The sequence below is a fragment of the Piliocolobus tephrosceles genome, chromosome 5, assembly GCF_002776525.5.
Source record: "Piliocolobus tephrosceles isolate RC106 chromosome 5, ASM277652v3, whole genome shotgun sequence".
Classification (NCBI taxonomy): domain Eukaryota; kingdom Metazoa; phylum Chordata; class Mammalia; order Primates; family Cercopithecidae; genus Piliocolobus; species Piliocolobus tephrosceles.
The window spans coordinates 99,041,203-99,063,315 of NC_045438.1; the positions used below are offsets into that span (position 1 = coordinate 99,041,203).

The 22,113-nt window shown below is 42.2% G+C and overlaps 1 protein-coding gene and 1 pseudogene across 3 annotated transcripts; both read left to right on the forward strand.

Annotated features, from left to right (window-relative positions):
* The first annotated feature begins 36 nt into the window (after positions 1 to 36).
* On the forward strand, positions 37 to 21,978 carry LOC111547441 (KH homology domain-containing protein 1). Of its 2 annotated transcripts, none has more exons than XM_026454548.1 (4): positions 37 to 424; positions 20,776 to 20,900; positions 21,055 to 21,237; positions 21,565 to 21,978. In XM_026454548.1, exons 2-4 carry the CDS (start codon positions 20,789 to 20,791, stop codon positions 21,762 to 21,764), a joined length of 495 nt encoding a protein of 164 aa, XP_026310333.1. In that variant the 5' UTR covers positions 37 to 424; positions 20,776 to 20,788; the 3' UTR covers positions 21,765 to 21,978. The 2 variants fall into 2 exon arrangements, with proteins under 2 accessions (XP_026310333.1, XP_026310334.1); XM_026454549.1 differs by having other exon boundaries at positions 65 to 264; positions 21,565 to 21,866.
* On the forward strand, positions 15,856 to 16,951 carry LOC111547440 (annotated as a pseudogene). Its single transcript, XR_002733136.2, has one exon. The product of XR_002733136.2 is annotated as a receptor of activated protein C kinase 1 pseudogene (transcript).
* Positions 21,979 to 22,113: the final 135 nt, after the last annotated feature.

Genomic DNA, 22,113 nt, shown 5'->3' on the forward strand with positions numbered 1-22,113 from the left:
CTGCCGCAACCGCGCGCTTCCGGCGGGGTCGCCGCCACTTCCGCTCGAGCGCGCCTCGCGCGGCGTGAGCCGGGACCCCGGGAATGGTCGGGCGCGCGGCCCAGGAGGCACCGCTGTCTCCTCACAATCGACCTGGCCTGCAGCCGCAGCCGCGCTGCCGCCCTACTCAGGGAGTGGCCCAGGCCGGCGGCGCGCCACCCTCACCTCCTTCATTCCTACCAAGCCCAGCCTTGGCTACCTGACCCCCGTGTGTTCTCGAACTCGGTCAGTCTGGTGAAGGGACAGAGAAGCCTGGGTTCCCGGCGGCATCACTGAGATGCTCAGTCCTGAATTCTGCCCTCCATTAGGATTATCTGCTTTGTGGGATAATTTCCTCATTGGTTGAGTCAGTGAGTTGCGTGTCTGCAAGAGAGCATCCTATCTGGTGGGTCTTCATTCTAGTTCTTGCACATTTCTTACTAAGTTCATCCTAAGAATATCTTACAGATAAGGAAACTGAGCTGCAAAGAAGTGTAAAAACAGTGGAAACAGGAGATAGCAGTATAAAGAGAAAAAACATAGCCTGACTTTCCTCTATTGTTAATTGATTTGGGGACGTTTTAAACTTATAGAAAGAAAAGAAACACGGGTTTTGTTGACACTTCTCAAAACAAAATTGGTGTAACACCTTTAAAATGTAAACTATTATGCTGGATATATTTGTATTATTTTGAAGTCATTTAAAGTAATGACATGAGGTGTTGCCTGCTGTTGGACCAGTAGTTTCTTTTTAGTATTCCAGCAAAGGCATAGTGAGGAAATAGGAAAAAAGAAGGAAAGCTGTAACAGGAAAAAAGGAAAAGGAGGAGCAGATGAAAAGGGCAGGAAAGGTTTAACATTTACATAGCACTTGCTATGCACCAGACACTTCTAAGCTCTTTAAATGTATTAACTTAACTAGTTCTCACCACAGCCCTGTGAAATGGGTATACTGTTATCACCTCTGGTTTACAAAGAAGGCAAGTGAGGTTCAGAGAGGTTAAGCAAGTGGCCCAAGGTTATACAGTAAGTGGCAAAACTTTTGCGTGAGCACATCAGTTTGGCCCCAGAGACTGTGCTTTTTTTTTTTTTTTGAAAAGGGCCTCTTTCCTGTTGTGCAGGCTGGAGTGCAGTGGCACCATCATGGCTCACTGCAGCCCCAACCTGCCAGGCTCAATGAATTCTCTCACCTCAGCCTCCTGAGTAGCTGGGACCACAGGCACATACCACCTTGCCCAGCTAGGCTATTTTTTTTTTTTTTTTGAGATGCAGTCTTGCTCTGTCACCCAGGCTGGAGGGCAGTGGTGCGATCTTGGCTCACTGCAACCTTCACTTCCTGGGTTCAAGTGATTCTCCTGCCTCAGCCTCCCAAGTAGCTGGGATTACAGGTGCCTGCCACCACGCCCAGCTAATTTTTGTATTTTTAGTAGAGAAGGGGTTTCACAACCTTGGCTAGTCTGGTTTCAAACTCCTGACCTCGTGATCCACCTGCCTTGGTCTCCCAAAGTGCTGGGATTACAGGCGTGAGCCACTGCTCCCGGCCTATTCTTTTTTTTTTTTTTTTGTATTCATTTATTTATTTATTTATTTATTTGTAGTGACAGGGTTTCACCACATTGCCGAGGCTGGTCTCAAATTCTTGGGCTCAAGGGGTCTGCCCGCCTCGACCTCCCAAAGTGTTGGGATTATAGGCATGAGCCACTGTGCCTGGTCCTAGAGTCTATGCTTATTTTTTAAAATTAATTAATTAATTAATTAATTAATTTGTTTATTTATTGAGACAGAGACTAGCTCTGTCGCCCAGGCAGTGGCGTGATCTTGGCTTACTGCAATCCCTGCCTTCTGGGTTCAAGCCATTCCCGTGCCTCAGCCTCTCAAGTAGCTGGGATTACAGGCATGCGCCACCATGCCCAGCTAATTTTTGTATTTTTAGCAGAGACGGGGTTTCACCATGTTGGCCAGGCTGATCTCAAACTCCTTACCTCAGGTGATCCGCCCACCTCGGCCTCCCAAAGTGCTGGGATTACAGGTGTGAGCCACCATGCCCAGCCTATGCTTCTAATCACCACACTATATTTCCTCTGAATAGAGGGTAAGACTTGAATCAACTGGATTTGATGCTACTGAGTAGGAGTAGACAAGAGAGGTTTGCAAGGAAATTACTCTTCCATGATGTAAGAGTATGGGCTAAAATGTTTCATAGAACAAAAATACCATGAATAAAGTTTAAAAAGAGGAAACATACAGTGCACAAAGAATGAACATCTGGAATAGATAGTGAAAACAAATGTATATAAGAAAAAGACAACCCTATAGAGAAATGGACAAATGTATAAATAGACAATAGATGAAGAAGTAAGAATGAAATAAAACTGACCACCTATAGAAGATGCTTAACTGCGCTAGTGACACTGGCATGCAAAGCAAAATAATAGAGAGATCCATTTTCTCCCACACTGGCTAAAACTGAAATTTGAAAATATCAATTTTGTGGAAAAGTGAATATTCTTGGTAGAAGTATAAACCAGGATAGCCACTGCCAAGGGTGGGAGAAATTTGGCGGTATTAATTGAAGTAAAATATTAAAATTAAGTAATCTTTGAAGTAATATTGATTATAATGAAAAACACTGCTTCAGACATTCTAATTTAACTTTTTTATTCTACAGATAAACAGGAGTTCAAAAAGGTATGCAAAATATTTAACTGGAAACATTTTTTGCATAATAGTTTAAAATTAGAAAAATGTAATTTCAGCAGGTAAATAAACTGTGATAATAATTTACTCATTCTCTAAACACATATTTGTTGATTTTTTACTAGGTATTAGGCATTATTCTGAACATTGAGGATAAATTGACAGTTATCTTTGTGAACTAGAGAAAGATGATAGGGTGGGTGGGGCTAATTAATATTCCCCAGCCCAGACCCTTCCCCTTAATTCTTTGTTACATCTTGATAGAATGATTTCAGTTTGTTCTGTAAATCACACTAGACTCCCCTGTAATGACTATAGAAACAAAAAGGTTTTTTATATGGATATATGGGTATACCCCAATTTCAAGGTATAAAGGCACAATAGCAGATTCTAGGAATGAGGAAAGCTGAAAAGGAGGGGGCCATGCTGATACTGACAATCAAGAAAAGCTTGAAGAGATGTCCCAAATACCCTGATGACTTACTTTTCACTGAAATGCAAAGAAATTGGCATCTTAGATATGCTTCCAAAGATTGTGCCCTCCCCTCCGGACAGCTTTTAATGAAGGCAGGACTACAGCAAGAGAAACAGCCAGATAATTTGTTAAAAAGAAAGACTTGCAGGGGCTTGTTTCTTACTATGTTTGTATGGTAAATGCCTAGTTAGAACAAAGACAAAGAGCTTGATGGTGGTTTGCTCACACTATCCCTGGTGAATAGATTCAATTACAAAAGAGATTGATGCCTCAACCATAGGAAAAACCTTGTCAAGCTCTCAACTTAGACCACAACATGCTTGTTTAAAAGTATGGAGAAGGGGCCAAGAGAGGAAACAACATGACAAGGAGTTTATAAATCTAAAGGATGACTTTCTTGCTGCATCTAACTAGTATGTGACTGCTTCTGCATTCCCTTTGATCTATTCTTGGCTTTCTGAATGTAAATATTTTTGTCCTAAAAATTGGGGACCAGATCTGGTCCTCTCAAGGGGAAGTAAGAAGAACCCCAATATCTTTCTTCTTCCGGCTAATTTAAAATAATTGGATTTAGCCAGTTGTGGTAGTGCATGGCTGTAGTCCTAGTTATTCAGGAAGCTAGGGCAGGAGGATGGCTTGAGCCCAGGAACTCCAGGCTAGTGCGCTATAACTGCCCCTATGAATAGCCACTGCACTCCAGCCTAGGTGACAAAGCGAGACTCCGCCTCAAAAAAAAAAAAAAAAAAAAAGCATATTGGATTTGTCAGCAGAAAGCCTTCCAAAATGAGGAAAGATGGGACCTGGACTTAGTAAAAATCCCAGCCTCCCAGAGTGCTGGGAGTACAGGTGTGAGCTACCATGCCTGGCCTAGATATTTCATATATATGAAATCATAACTATATTTGTCTGAGGGTCAAAGAGTTTTACTTGGCCATGAATATCAGACAGCACAAGTTGCTCTTAACTATTTAAAGATGAATTATAATCAAGAACCAGAAAGGGCCAGGCTTGGTGACTCACACCTGTAATCCCAGCACTTTGGGAGGCTGAGGCAGGTGGATCATGAGGTCAGGAGATTGAGACCGTCCTGGCCAACATGGTAAAATCCTATCTCTACTAAAAATGCAAAAATTAGCCGGATGTGGTAGTGTGCGCCTGTAGTCCCAGCTACTTGGGAGGCTGAGGCAGAAGAATCTCTTGAACCTGGGAGGCAGAGGTTGCAGTGAGTCAAGATCATGCCACTGCACTCTAGTCTGGCGACAGAGTGAGACTTTGTCTCAAAAAAAAAAATTCCCAACAAGACCCCAGACATCCTCAGTTGGTTGATATTGTTAGAGAATCCCCAAACCAAATTCCTAGGGAAGGCCATGCCTTGCTCTTTGTTTTTGTTTATTCTTTTGAGACGAACTCTGTCACCCAGGCTGGATTGGAGTGGTACGATGAAAGCTCGCTGAAGTCTTGACCTCCTGGGCTCAAGCAATCTTCCCACCTCAGCCTCTCAAGTAGCTGGGACTGTAGGTCCATGCCACCATCCAGCTAATTTTTGTATTTTTTTGTAGAGATGGAGTTTCGCCATGTTGCCCAGGCTGGTCTCAAACTCTTGGGCTCAAGCTGTCTGCCTGCCTCAGCCTCCCAAAGTATTAGGATTACAGGCTTGACCCACTGTGCCCCACTGGCCATGCCTTTTAATATATATTAGTCAGAACCTTCTTTGAGAAATTATTGGTAAGGGTCTGCTGGTAATTTTAATTATGCTAACTCAGGTGCACCTCTAGATAATTTACTTAAAGCATTTTATTTTATAAACATTAAGCCCATGCCTTAGTAGAAAGAATATAAACCTTAACATAAGGAGAGTTGGGTTCCAGTTCGAACTCCACCATTTACTAGTTAGATACCTATTGAAACTTGTCTTAAAATCAGTTTCCTGATAGTAAAATGGGGATAACAGGAGTGTGAATTATATAAGATGAGACACGTGGAAATGTTTTACCAACTGACAGGCACCCTTCTCCTACCATGTTGTTATTAATGTCACATATTTGGCTGAGAAGAAAATGTGCAGTGCTAAAGTGTGAAGTCACCAGTTACACCAGCTATGTTTGGCAAATTATGCTTGCATATTGGTAAACTGTCTGTTAATAGTTGTAAGAACTTTCTATCCTGCTGCTTTTTGATGACCAAATATCATTTGTAACGCCAGACTCCCTGACTGGCTTATATCTAAACCTGGAGCGAGTCTATAAAGCAAATGTTGAAAGAGTTCAGATTGTTCACAGACTGCCAATAAAAATTGTCTACACATAATGGCCATTTTTTAATGAGAGAATAATATTTTCTATAAATTTATAAATAATATACTCAACAGTTGTTCAATGAAGCTATTTTCTAGAAATGAATTGTTCAATGTTATAATGCTCCTGAGGCCTAGCACAGCACCTGCCGAATAGTAGGCACTAAATAATTATTTGTTGAATAAATGAATGAAAGTCTTCTTAATGGCTAGGAATTTATTCTAATATTGAATAAAAAAGGACCTGTAAAGGAGTGAAGCACATTCTAAATTACTAAGCCTAACGAGATAAATGTATAAGCCTGAACTTTGGAAAGTAATCCGCTTTAATTTTACTAAAACATTCCTAGGGAAGAATCTCATGATTGTCTAAGGTACCACAGTATTTCCAACTCCATCCAAACTTCAGGCTCGACAATCATGGCTCTGTGCTAGTTTTTATTGCACAAATTTCTAGAAAATACTTCTTCTCATAAAGGTCTGTATAAACTTAGTGTAGTTTAAGGAGTCTGACCTATCACTTTTTTTTTTTTTTTTTTTGAAACAGGGTCTCACTCTGTCACCCAGGCTGAAGTGCAGTGGCACGATCTTGGTTCACTGCAACCTCCACCTCCCAGGTTCAAGCGATTCTCCAGCCTCAGCCTCCAGAGTAGCTGGGATGAAAGGCGCCTGCCACTGCACCCGGTTAATTTTTGTATTTTTAGTAGAGATGGGGTTTCACTATGTTGGCCAGGCTGGTCTTGAACTCCCAACCTCAGGTGATCTGCCTGCCTCGGCCTCCCAAAGTGCTGGGATTGCAGGCATGAGCCACCGAGCCTGGTGTGACCTGTCACTTTCTAATGACCGCAAGCAATGATCCCACTAAAGGATACTTGCCTGAAGCATTTTCTTGAGGAAACTGGCAAAAAAAAAAAAAAAAAAGCCAGGAGTGGTGGCTAATGTCTGTAATCCCAGCACTTTGGGAGGCCAAGAAGTGGTGGTGGGGGAGGGGCATGGATCACCTGAGGTCAGGAGTTCAAGACCAGCCTGGCCAACATGGTGAAACCTTGTCTCTATTAAAAACGCAAAAATTATCTGGACGTGGTGGCGTGTTTCTATAATCCCAGCTACTTGGGAGGCTGAGGTGGGAGAATTGCTTGAACCTAGGAGGCAGAGGCTGCAGTGAGCCAAGATCTGACTACTGCACTCCAGCCTGGGTGACAGAGTGAGAGACCCTGTCTCCAAAAAAAAAAAAACTTACTATTTTTTTTTTAGTAAACCAATAATTGAAAAAAATTCCAATAAGTCATTTTCATTTGAATTTAAAATTTTGCTTTCTGCATATATAATATCTTTATTGCGTTCAAAATTCAAAAAGTGCCTTTAATGAAAAAGATGCTCGCCAAATCCTGTCAGTTATACAGTATCATTTCTTGTAGGAAACCTGTTTCTTTTTTTTTTGTTTTTTTCTTTTTGAGACGGACTCTCGCTCTTGTCCCTCAACCTGGAGTGCAGTGGGGCAATCTCGGCTCACTGCAAACTCCGCCTCCCAGGTCATTCTTTTGACTCAGCCTCCCGAGTAGCTGGGACTACAGGTGCCTGACACCATGCCTGGCTAATTTTTTGTATTTTTAATAGAGGTGGGGTTTCACTGTGTTAGCCAGGATGGTCTCGATCTCCTGACCTCGTGATCCGCCCGCCTCGGCCTCCCAAAGTGCTGGGATTATAGGAGTGAGCCACCGCGCCCAGCTGTAAGAAACCCGTTTCTAATTTATTGTGTACCCTTAGTTCTCAGATAAATACACAAACACAATTTCTTTTCTTCCTTTTTCTATATAGATGGCATCATACAGTACATTCTTTAGCACCTTGCCATTTTTTAACTTAATACATCTTGTGGATGGTTGCATTTTAGAGCAGAAATACTTTCTCGCAGTTTCTTATAGCTACGTAGTCTTTTATTTATTTATTTATTTTTAAATGTTAAGACAGAGTTTCGTTCTGTCGCCCAGGCTGCAGTGCAGTGGCCCAATCTCAGCTCACTGCAAACTCTGCCCCCGTGGCTCAAGCGATTCTCCTGCCTCAGCCTCCCGAGGAGCTGGGATAACAGGCACACACCACCATGCCTGGCTAATTTTTGTATTTTTAGTAGAGACGGGGTTGCTCCATGTTGGCCAGGCTGGTCTCAAACTCCTGACCTCAAGTGATCAACCCGCCTCGGCCTCCCAAAGTGCTGGGATTACAGGCATGAGTCACTGTGCCCAGCCTGAATCTTTTTTATATTTATTGTCTGTGGATTTTGTTTCATTCTTAGGAGTGCCCTCCTTATTCCATGACTATAAAATATTTGCTAATGGTTTCCTCTGGTATAGTTTGAGTTTTCTTTTTTACATTTAAATGTTTGATGTTCCTGAGGTGTGATTCGATTTAGGTTTTAAGGTATAGTTCAAATGAATTTTTATTATTTTTATTATTTTACATATATATTTAGATCTAATTTTATTGTTTGTTGTTGTTGTTGTTTTTGGAGACAGAGCCTCACTCTGTCACCCAGGCTGGAGTGCAGTGGTGTGATCATAGCTCACTACAGCCTCAAATTCCTGGGCTCCAGTTATCTTCCCACCTCAATCTCCTGAGCAGCTGGGACTACAGGCATGGACCACTATGCCTGGCCAATTTTTCAATTATTTTTATTTTTGTGGAGACAAGGTCTCACCATCTTGCCCAGGCTGATCTCAAGCTCCTTGGCTCAAGTGATCCTCCCTCCTTGACCTCCCAGAGTGCTGAGATTAAAGGTGTGCCCCACTGCACCTGGCCTCAAGTGGATTTTTAATAAGTTAACCTGTTTATTCCAATGATAATTCAATCCTTGGTTGAGTAATCCGCCTTTTCCACAGTAATCTGAATTGTCTCCTTTATTAAATATTAAATTTCTATGCATATATATGAGTGTATTTTTGGTTTTCTGTTCTATTTCATTGATTGGTCTTTTCATGCATTAATAAAATTATAGCCTTTTATTTATTGAAGTATTGCACTATTGTACTATTTAGTACATGGATAGGACTAAGCCTTTTTCATGCCTGTTTTTTGTAAAGCTTGTAGTTTAGGAATTATTTTAAAATTTTTACATGGTTTAAAAAATCAAAAGGATGATCTTTTATGACATAAAATTATATAAAATTCAGTTTGTGTTTATAAATAAAGTTTTATTGGGACAGAGCAGTACCCATCATTTATGTATTGCCTCTGACCCCTTCTGCACTGCATTCGATGAGTGGATAATTTTTTTTTTTTTTGAGGTAGGATCTCACTCTGTTGCCCAGGCTGCAGTGCAGTGGCATGATCTCAGCTCACTGCAATCTTCGCTTACCTGTCTCAAGCTGTTCTCCAGCCTCAGACTCCTGAGTAGCTGACTATAGGCATGAGCCACCATGGTTGGCTAATTTTTTTTTTAATTTTTAAAATTTTATTTATTTATTTATTTATTTATTTATTTATTTATTTATTTATTTTTTGTCTTTTGAAGAAATGTTGCCCAGGCTGGTCTCCAACTGCTGAGTTCAAAGCGAACTGCCTGCCTTGGCCTCCCAAAGTGCTGGGATTACAGGTGTGAGCCATTGAACCCTGCCTGAGTGAGGCTGGTTTTGACACAGACTTCATGCCACAGAGTATAAAATATTTACTGTCCGGCCCTTTATAGAAAATGTTTGTCTGACAATTGCTCTAAATTACCAAAAGAGCTAATTTACTTTAAATACATTGTGATATCTGTAAAAAAAGTTTCAGTGAAATAATTATTAGGATATGATTTAGGGCAAGGCGCAGTGGCTCACACCTGTAATCCCTCCAGTTTGGGAGGCTGAGGAGGGCAGATTGCTTGAGCCCACAAGTTAGAGATCAGCCTGGGCAACATAGGGAGACCCCCATCTCTACAAAAAATAGGAAAATTAGCTGGGTGTGGTGGCTCAGGCCTGTAGTGCCAGCTACTCAGGAGGCTGAGGCATAAGAATTGTTTGAGCCTGGGAGGTAGAGGTTGCAGTGAGCCCAGATTCCACCACTGCACTCCAGCCTGCGTGACAGGGTGAGACCGTGTTGGAAAAAAATAAAAAATAAAAAAAAATGGATGATTTAGGCCAAGGCCTGGGCCCTGTGGCTCATGCCTGTAATCCCTCTACTTTGGGAGGCTGAAATGGGCCAATCTCTTGACCCCAGTAGTTCAAGATCAGTCTGGGCTACTCAGGAGGCTGAGATGGGAGGATTGAATGAGTCCGGAAGGCTAAGGGTGCAGTGAGCTGTGATCTTGCTATTGTACTCCAGCATGGAGGATAGAACAAGACCCTGTCTCAAAAAAGAAAGAAAGAAAAGAAAAAGAAAAAGAACATTTTTTTAAAAAACGATATGATTTAATTTAAATTATTTTTGTCATCGAACTGTGTACTTCCTTGAGTGCGAAATAGCTGAATCTGTGGTTTTAGTACAGTTGCAATTATGTGAGTTTTCTCATGTCCAAAATAGAAGACATTGAAACATTTCTTTTTATGTTTATATTTTCCAGTATACATTCAGTGATACTTAAAAATTAAGATGGGACTGAAACTTTTTATGCATTAGATGTAAATATTTTTCTGGTATATGTTTAGGTTAGAGTGCCAATGATTGGTTTTCTATAGTATTTTTGTTCGCTATAGGTTCTCTGATTCAACATTAAGTCTAGTGTCCTTGAGAATAATTTTTTGACTTTTATTAAATTTATTGGAGCTATTCCCAGTGTTTTTTCTCAGGTTTGATAGAAATATCACTGCAGACTTTCTCATACTAGTTGTATTAATAGGATTTCTCTCCAGCAAGCTACTTAGTAAGAGAATTCCAACTGAAGGACTTTGATTTTTAATGTATAAATAGGACTTTTTCTCTCATTTATTTATTTTTCGCTACACAATAAAGTGGTAAGGATTTTTCTATAATATTAGTTTTTTGGTACTCAGTAAGGCCAGAACTACTGCATATACATTTTAATTATAAATTATTTGATGCTAGGGTGGGCACAGTGGCTCAGCCTGTAATCCCAGAACTTTGGGAGGCCGAGGCGGGTGGATCGCTTAAGGTCAGGAGTTTGATGATACCAGCCTGGCCAACATAGCAAAACCTGTTTCTATTAAAAATACAAAAATTAGCACGCCTGTAATCCCAGCTACTCGGGAGGCTGAGGCAGGAGAATTCCTTGAACTCGGGAGGTGGAGGTTGCAGTGAGCCAAGATTGTGCCACTGCACTGCAGCCTGGGCAACAGAGCGAGACTCCATTTCAAAAAAAAAATTATTTGATGCTTAATATTATATAACTTGGAAAGTGCTTATGAATGAAAATAATCAAGATATACTTTGTGCTTTTCACTCTTGAGGTTTTATGTGATAAAACATTGCTACCTACAGTTCATTCTCCCTCCTTGGAAAGTGGAACATTATTGAGCTCAATCAAAATGAGAGAAGTATGTAAAAAGGACCAGAATTATGTAGCATGCTTTGAACAGCAAGTATAGGAAACACTGGTCCAGCTGGATGCTAATAAAGCACTGTATTACTGCCAATAGCAGGCATTCCAGGCATATTATGCCAAGGGCTCAAATTCAGTTTTTTGCTTTGCCTCCCTTTCCACTTTGTGTTGGCTTCCTCTTCAGGTTGGTAGCAAAATACTTGTAGCTGATTCCAAAATCATATCCTGCTATAAACACTGTGAGAAGGAAAGAAGAGACAAGTTCTTTTTTGTGTCTGTCTTCAGAAATGAGACAACCTCTGCTGGAAGCCTCCTTTAGGTTTTACTTCATTTCAAAACTGGGACATGTGCCATTTCCTAAAGCAATCACTGGCAAGGGGAATTAGATTATCATGATTAGTCTAATCACCTGGAATTAAATTGATGTTAGGAGTTAGTGTCCATCAGCACTAAGCAGAGTTCTCTTTTTCTATGTTTTGACGTCATGTGGGAGTTGAAAAACTGCAACTGTCAGCCAGAGATTGACAGAGTGATGGAGCCACTGAATAAGAAATGGATTTATGACCTGGGAACATGGGCAGCCATGCTAAACGAAACCCATACATATGAAGCTGCCAATTTCTCATAGATTATCTGTTCAAGTATAAGGAATCTTGAGAACTCATGTAGGATGCACTAGAAACTATATTTTATTTGAGTGCATATTTGTTAACATATTCCTGCTTTTTAAATACTCTACAATCAGGCTGGGTGCAGTGTCTCATGCCTATAATCCCAGTGCTTTGGGCGGCTGAGTCAGGAGGATCACTTGAGCCCAGGAGTTTGAGACTGCAATGAGCTATGATCACGACACTACTCTCTGGCCTGGGCAATAGGGCAAGACCCTGTCTCTGAAAACAAAACAAAATAATAAAAACAAAAACAGGCCGGGCGCGGTGGCTCATGCCTGTAATCCCAGCACTTTGGGAGGCCGAGGCGGGCGGATCACGAGGTCAGGAGATCGAGACCATCCTGGCTAACACGGTGAAATCCCGACTCTACTAAAAATACAAAAAATTAGCCGGGCGCAGTGGCAAGCGCCAGTAGTCCCAGTTACTCGGGAGGCTGAGGCAGGAGAATGGCGTGAACCCGGGAGGCGGAGTTTGCAGTGAGCCAAGATTGCGCCAGCCTGGGCGATAGAGAGAGACTCCGTCTCAAAAAAAAAAAAAAAAAAAAAATAAGTAAATAAAATAAATAAAAACACAAATAAAAAGCCCTCTACCATCAGAAAGTTATCGACACTTTTGGTTTCAGATGTGTCTGTCTTGCTGTGAGTCCACATCCATCCAGCAGGGACAGTCAAAGCCAGACGGCTCCTCTCCTACCTGTGTGTGTGCACTTTCCCATGAATATACAAAATAAAGATGATTACTTACTCCATGTGTTACACTTGCAAACCTTGCCTTTTTTTATTGCTCTAAAATGTGAGGTAACCAAGATTGTGCATAAGTAGCAATAGACAACTTAACTGCACACTATCTCTGACTCTGTTTGTGGTCCTATATGGTACTTTGGATAATATTATTTTGATAATTATGCATGAATAATTTTTCCAGTGGCACCAGCTGGCCCTAGCTGGCAGCCACCCCTTCCCAGTATGTAAGTGCTTTGTTGTTTTTGAAAGATAATTTTTAAATGTTGAATATAATTTTTTTTTTTTTTCAAGAGACTGGGTTTCACTCTCACCTCGGCTGGAGTGCTATGGCATGATCATAGCACACCTTGAACTCCTGGGTTCAAGCAGTCCTCCTGCCTCAGCTTCCTGGTAGCCACCACATTAGTGAGCTGGATGTTTTTATTTTTTAAGCTTTAACACAAAAGTGAAATGGTTTCTTTATTTCACCAAAGGGTTAATAATTGAGAAAGTGATTACCAACATGTACACAAAGCTAACTAGAAGATTAGCTTTCTCAATAGAAATCCAAGTGTCCTGTTAACACTGACGTCACTTATAAATAAATGTTTTGAAACTTTACCTTTTCTTTTTTTATTTTTTTTGCCTCCCAACATAAAGGCCATACCAGAAAACCTCAGGAATGTAATAATTTATTTATAATTTTTTTCTTCAAAAAAATCCCTTAAAGTTCAGACATTAACACTGATATGCAATACCAAATAGCTCCACAGGACAGATGGAAACAGGAAAAGTCAGATGGTTGGCACTTAAAAGGACCAGTAATTAAGCAATTGAAAGTGGATTGGATTGTTGGTTAATATTTGTTCATTTGAAAGAATCAAGTGGCAGAGGTAGCCTCTTGGAAGAGGGAGATTAAGTCATACCTAATGCTTCCCCTCATTGACCAAGGGGCTGGGATATCTTGTTAACTACCTCTTTTCTGTTTAATTTGCATTCTGTACTCTAATTTTCTCAGATCGTATATTCTATCTTATTTTTCCCTCTGGACAGAAAGAAATCTTTGTTTACTTCATCCTACGTCTTTTCTCTGAGAAAAGGCAGTCTCCTCTCACAGGGGAAAGAAAACCAGGAGGAGGGAGAGAGGAAGGAGGGGGAAGAAGGGAAGATGAGAGAGAGAGAAGAGAGAGAGGAGAGACAGAGCAGAGAGAGAGAAAGAGAAAAATGGAACATCAGATTAAAGTAGAAGACATGGGAGAGGGGAAGAAAAGAGGGAGCAGGAAGGGGGATGCTCCAAGCTCTCAATTTCAGTACTATGCAAAATGATTTTCCAGGAGATGCACATGTGGTCTCATATTTCTCACAATAGTCCATCTAGACTCCCTCCTCAGGTCTGTCTCCCACTACCAAAACCCAATATAGCCAGTCTTGCTGCCTTACGTGGAGGGAGGACCAGGACCTGGTGCCAGGTCTGGGACTCCACTGCTGTCCCTGAACAGACTTGTTGGAGGCATTCACATTTCTCTCCACTCTTGGGGAAACAGCCTGCAACAGGAAAGGAGTGGGTGTTAGTGTTTTCTCAGGGCCACCTGGGGGTCCTAGCTTGCTACACCCCGTTTTCTGACTGAGAGGAAGCAGCAAGTGTGACTTAATCTCCTTCTTGTAAGGGGCTACCTCTTCCACTTGATTCTTTTTTTTTTTTTGAGTTGGATTCTCGCTCTATTGCCCAAGCTGGAGTGCAGTGGTGCAATCTCCACTCACTGCAACCTCCACCTCCCAGGTCAAGCGATTCTCCTACTGCAGCCTCCCGAGTAGCTGAGATTACAGATGCACGCCACTATGCCCGGCTAATTTTTATGTTTTTAGTAGAGATGGGGTTTCACCATGCTGGCCAGGCTGGTCTCGAACTTCTGACCTCAGGTGATCTGCCTGCCTTGGCCTCCCAAAGTGCTGGGATTACAGGCGTGAGCCACCGCGCCTGGCCGTCCATTTGATTCTTTCAGATGGATGTCTGTGGGGCACAGAAAGGGGCTCAGCTGAGGGGGCTTATGGGTATTACCTAGGGTGCAGCGTCAGGTTGGGGTAACTGCTGTCGCTGCTGCCACAGCTGCAGGACGAAGAGGTGGAAAGACACTGGGGGAAATATGGAATCAAATGTTTAAAAACGTTTTATTTTGGAGCTACTTGCCCCAAATCTTGAAATCAGAAAGTCCTGAGGGCTCTGTCTCAAAATTCATCCCAAATGCATACATTTTAACCACTACTGCTGTATTCTAAAACATGTTGGGCTGGGTGCTGTGGCTCATGCCTGTAATCCCAGCACTTTGGGATGCTCAGGTGGGTGGATCACCTGAGGTCAGGAGTTCCAGACCAGCCTGGCCAACATGGTGAAACCCCGTCTCTATTAAAAATACAAAAATTAGCTGGGTGTGGTGGTGCATGCCTGTTATCCCAGCTACTCAGGAGGCTGAGGCAGAAGAATTGCTTGAACCCAGGAGGCAGAGGTTACAGTGAGCCGAGATTGTGCCATTGCACTCCAGCCTGGGCGAAAAGACCAGAAGTCTGTGTCAAACAAAAAAAAAAAGAAAAAAAAAGTTGACTTTTTTTTTTTTTTTGAGACGGAGTCTTGCTCTGTTGCCCGTGCTGGAGTGCAGTGGCCTGATCTCAGCTCACTGCAAGCTCCGCCTCCCGGGTTTACGCCATTCTCCTGCCTCAGCCTCCAGAGTAGCTGGGACCACAGGCGCCCGCCACCACGCCCGGCTAGTTTTTTGTATTTTTAGTAGAGACAGGGTTTCAGCGTGTTAGCCAGGATGGTCTCGATCTCCTGACCTCGTGATCCGCCCGTCTCGGCCTCCCAAAGTGCTGGGATTACAGGCTTGAGCCACCGCGCCCGGCCGACTTATTTTTTTTTTCTCAAATTCAAGCCCAATGTGCAAAATAACCAAACTATTAGGATGCCTTTTATTTTGGTTTCTTGGAATGACCACTGTTAATAAAAATGTTTGCTCTTTTAATTTATATATAAAAAGGAATATTCAGATTTGCTTGATGTTCTGCAAATTTTGAATGACTCAAACATATTGTGAGTGTTCTTTTGGTTACCAAGCTTAGAAAAACATAAAAAACTGACAAGTCAAAAGAAAAAAAAAATTTTTAGGTTATTTGTAATAAAATGATGTGTACTTCTAAAATTAAAAAATCTTGTTTATTTTATAGACTGGCATATAACTGTTAAGACCTTGATTAAAATGTCTTTGTCATTTATCAGTTGGTGACATTCATAATATACTTTATGGGGTAAATTAAAGTTCCTGGGGATTTGTTAGTACCCTCCTGAACTCTCATGACAATTCTCCTTCTCTTACTTGTGAGAAGGGAGTGTTTGTGATCAACTGACCTGTTTTAGGGAACTGTCCATGCGTTTTATAGATATTTTGGAAAATTCTTTTAAAATATTGATGTTTCTTGTTAATAATTAATGTTTAGAAATGTAAACTAGAGCTCTTTCACTGCAAGGCGGCTGCGGGAGCGGTTGTGCTGCTCTTTTCTCTGAGCCATCCAGTGCCATCCTCGTCGCTGCAGCGACACACGCGCTCGCCGCCGCCATGACTGAGCAGATGACCCTTCGTGGCACCCTCAAGGGCCACAATGGCTGGGTAACCCAGATTGCTACTACTCCGCAGTTCCCGGACATGATCCTGTCCCCCTCTCGAGATAAGACCATCATCATGTGGAAACTGACCAGGGATGAGACCAACTATGGAATTCGACAGCGTGCTCTGCGGGGTCACTCCCACTTTGTTAGTGATGTGGTTATCTCCTCAGATGGCCAGTTTGCCCTCTCAGGCTCCTGGGATGGAACCCTGCGCCTCTGGGATCTCACAACGGGCACCACCACGAGGTGATCTGTGGGCCATACCAAGGATGTGCTGAGTGTGGCCTTCTCCTCTGACAACCGGCAGATTGTCTCTGGATCTCGAGATAAAACCATCAAGCTATGGAATACCCTGGGTGTGTGCAAATACACTGTCCAGGATGAGAGCCACTCAGAGTGGGTGTCTTGTGTCCGCTTCTCGCCCAACAGCAGCAACCCTATCATCGTCTCCTGCGGCTGGGACAAGCTGGTCAAGGTATGGAACCTGGCTAACTGCAAGCTGAAGACCAACCACATTGGCCACACGGGCTATCTGAACACGGTGACTGTCTCTCCGGATGGATCCCTCTGTGCTTCTGGAGGCAAGGATGGCCAGGCCATGTTATGGGATCTCAACGAAGGCAAACACCTTTACACGCTAGATGGTGGGGACATCATCAACGCCCTGTGCTTCAGCCCTAACCACTACTGGCTGTGTGCTGCCACAGGCCCCAGCATCAAGATCTGGGATTTAGAGGGAAAGATCATTGTAGACGAACTGAAGCAAGAAGTTATCAGTACCAGCAGCAAGGCAGAACCACCGCAGTGTACCTCCCTGGCCTGGTCTGCCGATGGCCAGACTCTGTTTGCTGGCTACACAGACAACCTGATACGAGTATGGCAGGTGACCATCGGCACGCGCTAGAAGTTTATGGCAGAGCTTTACAAATTAAAGAAGAAAAAACTGAAAAAAAAAAAAAAAAGAAAAAGAAAAAGAAATGTAAACTAGAATTTTTCAAGTATTCTATGCTATCACGATTCTAAATTTACTGTTGGTGTATGACCTTCTCCCATAAGTTAAATCAGCTCAAGTGGCTGAATAGTTCTCCTTCATTCAGTGAGGGAGAGATTAAAAGAGGTAATATTTCTGAGTGGTGGAGGGGCCTGCTTGAAAAAAAAAAAGCAGATATTTATATAGGCAGTAGATATGTAATGAGTTGCTCCATATCAGAAAACTTTGGAAATTAAGAGGTTTTTCTGACCTCTTGTGGAAGTCTCATTAAAAATGGCAAGAAATTAAAGAACTTTTAGAAGCTTTGCTGTTACCTAAGGGGGTAGCCATATAATAAAATGGAGATTCATTCAAAGTCTGATAAACCGGAATCCTGAGGAAATAATTTACCACCATGCTAAACAAGTAGCACTAACCAAAGCAGTTGCCATACTGATGGTTTGTAAATACATTCTAGTCATTGTCTGCTTATCTCCAGAATGGATGGAGGATATTCCTGATAGACAGCCAAGGTTTTGCTGATAAAATTGCCTGACTGTTATTCTGGACTTAAGGAATTCAACGTATTCTTCAGTGATTGGGTGGTGGGGGGGTGTGTGTGGCACACGTTTCCCGTGACTGTTATAAGAAAAGCTCCAAAATGCCTTTTAACAATAATAAATACACTTGCTGTACCAAATGAATATTTAGAACAATTAGAAAGAAAAAAATGAATTCTAACACTAAATTTGAGAATGCTCTGCAAGACTTGAACTTCCATGGTTTGGGAATTGCTAATTAGCCTCAAGGGCAATATCAACTCCTTCTGGGATCCATAGGCTACTCCATGCAGTTAGGAATTCACTTCTTGAACCTGTACTCTGCCATATCACAAGCTCACATTTCTAAATACTACAAAGGATTCATTTGAAGCATCTAGCATTTAATAGGTAACAACAATCTTCCCCAAATATCCATCTAATTAGTCTCTGCATGACTAGAAATCTGAAGATTTAGTCTTTTGGAAAAGACTTCTAAAAATCAGAGGAAAAACTACCCTTGTCCTCGATGGAAAGGAATTCACTGAGGAACCATAAACTGAGGATTCTTAAGTATCTTCCAGAAGAATGACGTTTGGAAGAAGACGACCAAACCAATATCTTCAGATCAAGCTGTTGATGACACCAAGTAGACACTTTCACCCAAGACAATAAAACAAGATACATGTTCTGGTATATTTGCCTTCCTTTAAAAATTTTGCTCTGGTTATCGAAGTGCCTAGTTGTCCCCTAGAGGCCAACTAACAGTTTTTAAGATTCTTTCACAAATTATATTTTATCTTAATCTTCTGTAGTACAAAATTTCCATGCCACCTAAGGAAAGGCAAAACTTTCTTGTGCTTTTTTTTGCAGACTATAGCTATTGTTTTTAAATTTTTATCATTATATTTTAAGAGACAGAGTCTTGCTCTGTCACTCAGGCTGTAGTGCTGTGATACTAGCTCACTGCAGGCTCAAGCAATTTTCCCACCTCAGCCTCCTGCATAGCTGGGACTACAGTTGTACAGCACCTCACCTGGCTATTTTTTTTTAGTTTTTAGTAAAGACGAAGTCTTGCTTTGTTGCCCAATCTGGTCTCAAAATCTTGGCTTATCCCCCACTCCCAACCCCCTGCCCTGGCCTCCCAAAGTGCTATGATTACAGGCATGAGTCGCCACTCCCCAATTTATTGTTTTAAATCTAACTGACTAATGCGGTTTTTATCCTCTATCTGATTCCACTAACAAAAATTTAATAGGTATTCAACACTTCAAAAGGCAGATTTTCTTCTATAGGTTTGTTCTGGAATTTGAATTTTCCTGACAGTATTAATTTTTACCTTCAGTTTTATCAATATTGAACACTGACCTGAAACAACAAAGTATGTCTGCTGACATTATTGCAATAATGTATTGAGTCTCTCCTTGCAGTGCTAGTCCTTAATCTCCAGTGACTCCCCAGCCTCCACTCAAGCTATATTCACATGTTGAAGAATTAATTGTCCTGCTCTCACTGTGATAAATGACACTTACACACCCCATACCCCTTTCAGTTTGTGCAGCACTAAGGCACTACTTTTTATGTGGATATCAGGTCACTTGATCATTATACAAACTTATCTAGTGTAATATGGAGTGAGTTTTAGACTATTATATTAATAATATTTTTCAATATTTTAAACATCTACTCCTATAGGAAATGATGTTTCTCTGAGAAAGGTACCCAGACCTAAAATGAGGCAAGTATGGACTATTCAGGAGACCTTCCAGGAGAGATGACCGACTCCCTCCTCATCTATATTCTGGGAGCTCCAATTCCAGTAATAGGAATAATATGACTAGAAAAGGTGATCCAAAATGTGTCTCTGGTCCCAGCAGAAATCAATAGATGACACTACTGCTTTTCTGGAGGTCCAGCAACCTAGCTTAAAGTTTCATGGTGGTTTTGAATGATTTCATAGTTTTTGGTTTCTTCTTGGCTAGCCAAGGACAGCTTTTGTTTGATAGCAAATGCTATTTGCAGCACCTCCCTAAAACATTACTGTTCAGGCAGAACAGTTTTATGGCAAAGTTAAAAGACTACCTGTCTCTCTAGAACAGATTCAGATGGAGTTGGAACATGATTTCATGGTCTGGTTTTGAAATCTAGTTATTTGTTTTCGCAACCTATTGCTAGGATTAGTAGCTATTTTGTTTCCATTACTTACCTGAATTTCACTAGTACATCTTGTTCAGCCTTAAATGCTACTGTGCAGTCATTATACATTCACTATGTATCTTTTGCAAAAAATGTACATAAGGGACCAACTGTATGCAGATGCAGAGAACGTTGTCCGGATAAACTTGTGACAAGTGTGTTCTGACAGTGGTGTAGATCTGAACCCCCAGATGAAAGTCCTGATGGCTGACTTTGACTTTGGTCAAAAGGGGAGGCTGAAGAGTGAAAAAGCACCTAGGAACTTGTAGTTGGGAGCTGAGAGGCATAGTTGAATCTTCCCTACCAAACATAAACATCTCCTGCTAAATATTTTAACCAGTCAAGTTTGCTCAGTGATTGTCATGCAACAAGATGTAGAAAGTCCATCTGTAACTATATTTGAAACCAGAGAGAGAGAACATTCTGCAATGAAGACCACATTAATCTCTTTACTTCCCTTCCTCGATAAATTTACCAGGATTATCACCAAATTGCTCCATTTTAGAAAACTGGCCCCTACTCCCTAAACACTTCTTGGATTCACCTATTCGACTTCTACAATCAGCTCCCTACAACACTCTTCTGTTTGTGTAAAGTTTATTTTCCTATGTTGTTTGCTCTCCCTTGATGCAGCACACCAAACTCCATCTTGTTGGAATACACCGTGTGGTCATTGGGTGACTGCCAGCACCTGTGCAAATCTAGGGAGCCCATTTGGAGACTTCCTGCACCTCCATCTTTCAACCCCTGCTCTGGTTCATACCCAGTAGATCTGCTCCCAAATCCTTTGGATTTAGAGTGAAGAAATATTTTGATTCTGGGGCATTAGAAAGGCAAGTACTAATCAAATAAGATTAAGTTTGGCATGAAGGGATTAAGCTCCAGAACAGATAGTTACTTGGAATGAATTATCTTGGGAAGAGCTACCGGGATTGTACGCTCACCCTAAGGTAGTTCAAGGGGCAGGTTGTTGGGTTCCTATGTTAAGGACAGAGCCTAGGCCCTCCCTCACTTTTCCAAGTCTTTTGCTAACCAATTGCTTGGACTTGTCCTTATTCTGTATCAGGTTGGAGCAGAGCATGGACATGGGAACTAGCGCTCTCAGCAAGAAGCCGTGGTGGACCCTGCCTGAAAACTTTCATGCTCCAATGGTGTTCCACATGGAAGAGGACCAGGAGGAGCTTATCTTCGGTGAGTGGCCCTTGCTAACGTCCCCGATCTTAGTTTTCACTCTTCCTCTCCCCTTCCACCTTCATCAGTCACATATTCCTACCCTGGAAACCACCTCCCCATTCCCTAAGGGCTTGTGCTTGACAGACCCTCCTCTCACCTCTTATGCTCACAGGGCATGGTGACACATACCTTCGCTGCATTGAGGTGCACAGCCACACCCTTATTCAGCTGGAGAGTTGGTTCACAGCTACAGGCCAGACTCGTGTGACTGTAGTTGGACCACATAGGGCAAGGCAGTGGCTGCTGCACATGTTCTGTTGTGTGGGGAGCCAGGACTCCTATCATCATGCTCGAGGTAGGTATTCTTGGCTGAACTGTGGTTTTGGACTTGGTGGTGGAGTTCTGGCTAAGTTGTGTGGCATCTTGGATTCTTGAAGAATCCCTTTGTGGCTAGGGAATCCAGGTGCTTCCCAGAGTCCATTGGGAAGAAAAGTGCTCATTTTTTTTGTGTGACATGAGATTGCTTAAGGTGGAGAAGGTAGCTGGGAGGTGTAAATGGGTTACCTTGGAAGGCCTGGGCTGGGGTGACATCCTCCCTGCAGCCTCCCTGATGGAGTCCAGGCCTGCCAATGGGCCCCAGTTATGGGCCCTGGTTCATTAGCCCTGGGCACATCTTTTGCAGGCCTGGAGATGCTGGAACATGTCCGAAGCCAGCCCCTGACCAATGATGACCTGGTCACCTCCATTAGCGTGCCACCGTACACTGGAGACCTGTCTTTGGCTCCCAGGATAAGTGGAACCATCTGTCTTAGCGTTCCTCAGCCTTCCCCTTACCAAGTGATTGGTTGTTCGGGATTCCATTTGAGTTCACTGTATCCGTAATTAAGGACTGATCTCCCCTGGGAAGCGGGGATGAGAGAAGTCTTGGCTTCGCTTTTGGTGAGAAAGACATGAAAGATACTGAAGAAAGTTTGAATTTGTGGCTGGGACCTGTCCCTCTCAGGTCTTGTAGACGTGTGTCTGAGGGAAGTCTCCTGAATGTAAGAAAGTATTATTGGCAAAGCAATCCAATAAAATCAGCTACCTATGATGCAAAGCCTTTGATGTGCTGTCCTCTTTCCTTAGGATGAACTTATTCACCCCAGGATTTTCCTGGACCTTCAAGTGCAGACAAATGGGGAGAACGGAAAGGTGGGAGGAAGGGTCCAGATAGAGATGGAAAGTCCACCCC

Bases quoted from the DNA above. Each gene is read 5' to 3' on its own strand.
- LOC111547441 (XM_026454548.1), top strand. From the start codon at position 20,789: ATGGACATGGGAACTAGCGCTCTCAGCAAGAAGCCGTGGTGGACCCTG. The intron at 20,901-21,054 runs GTGAGTGGCCCT...TTATGCTCACAG, and splicing joins CCAGGAGGAGCTTATCTTCG to GGCATGGTGACACATACCTT. The intron at 21,238-21,564 runs GTAGGTATTCTT...CATCTTTTGCAG, and splicing joins CTCCTATCATCATGCTCGAG to GCCTGGAGATGCTGGAACAT.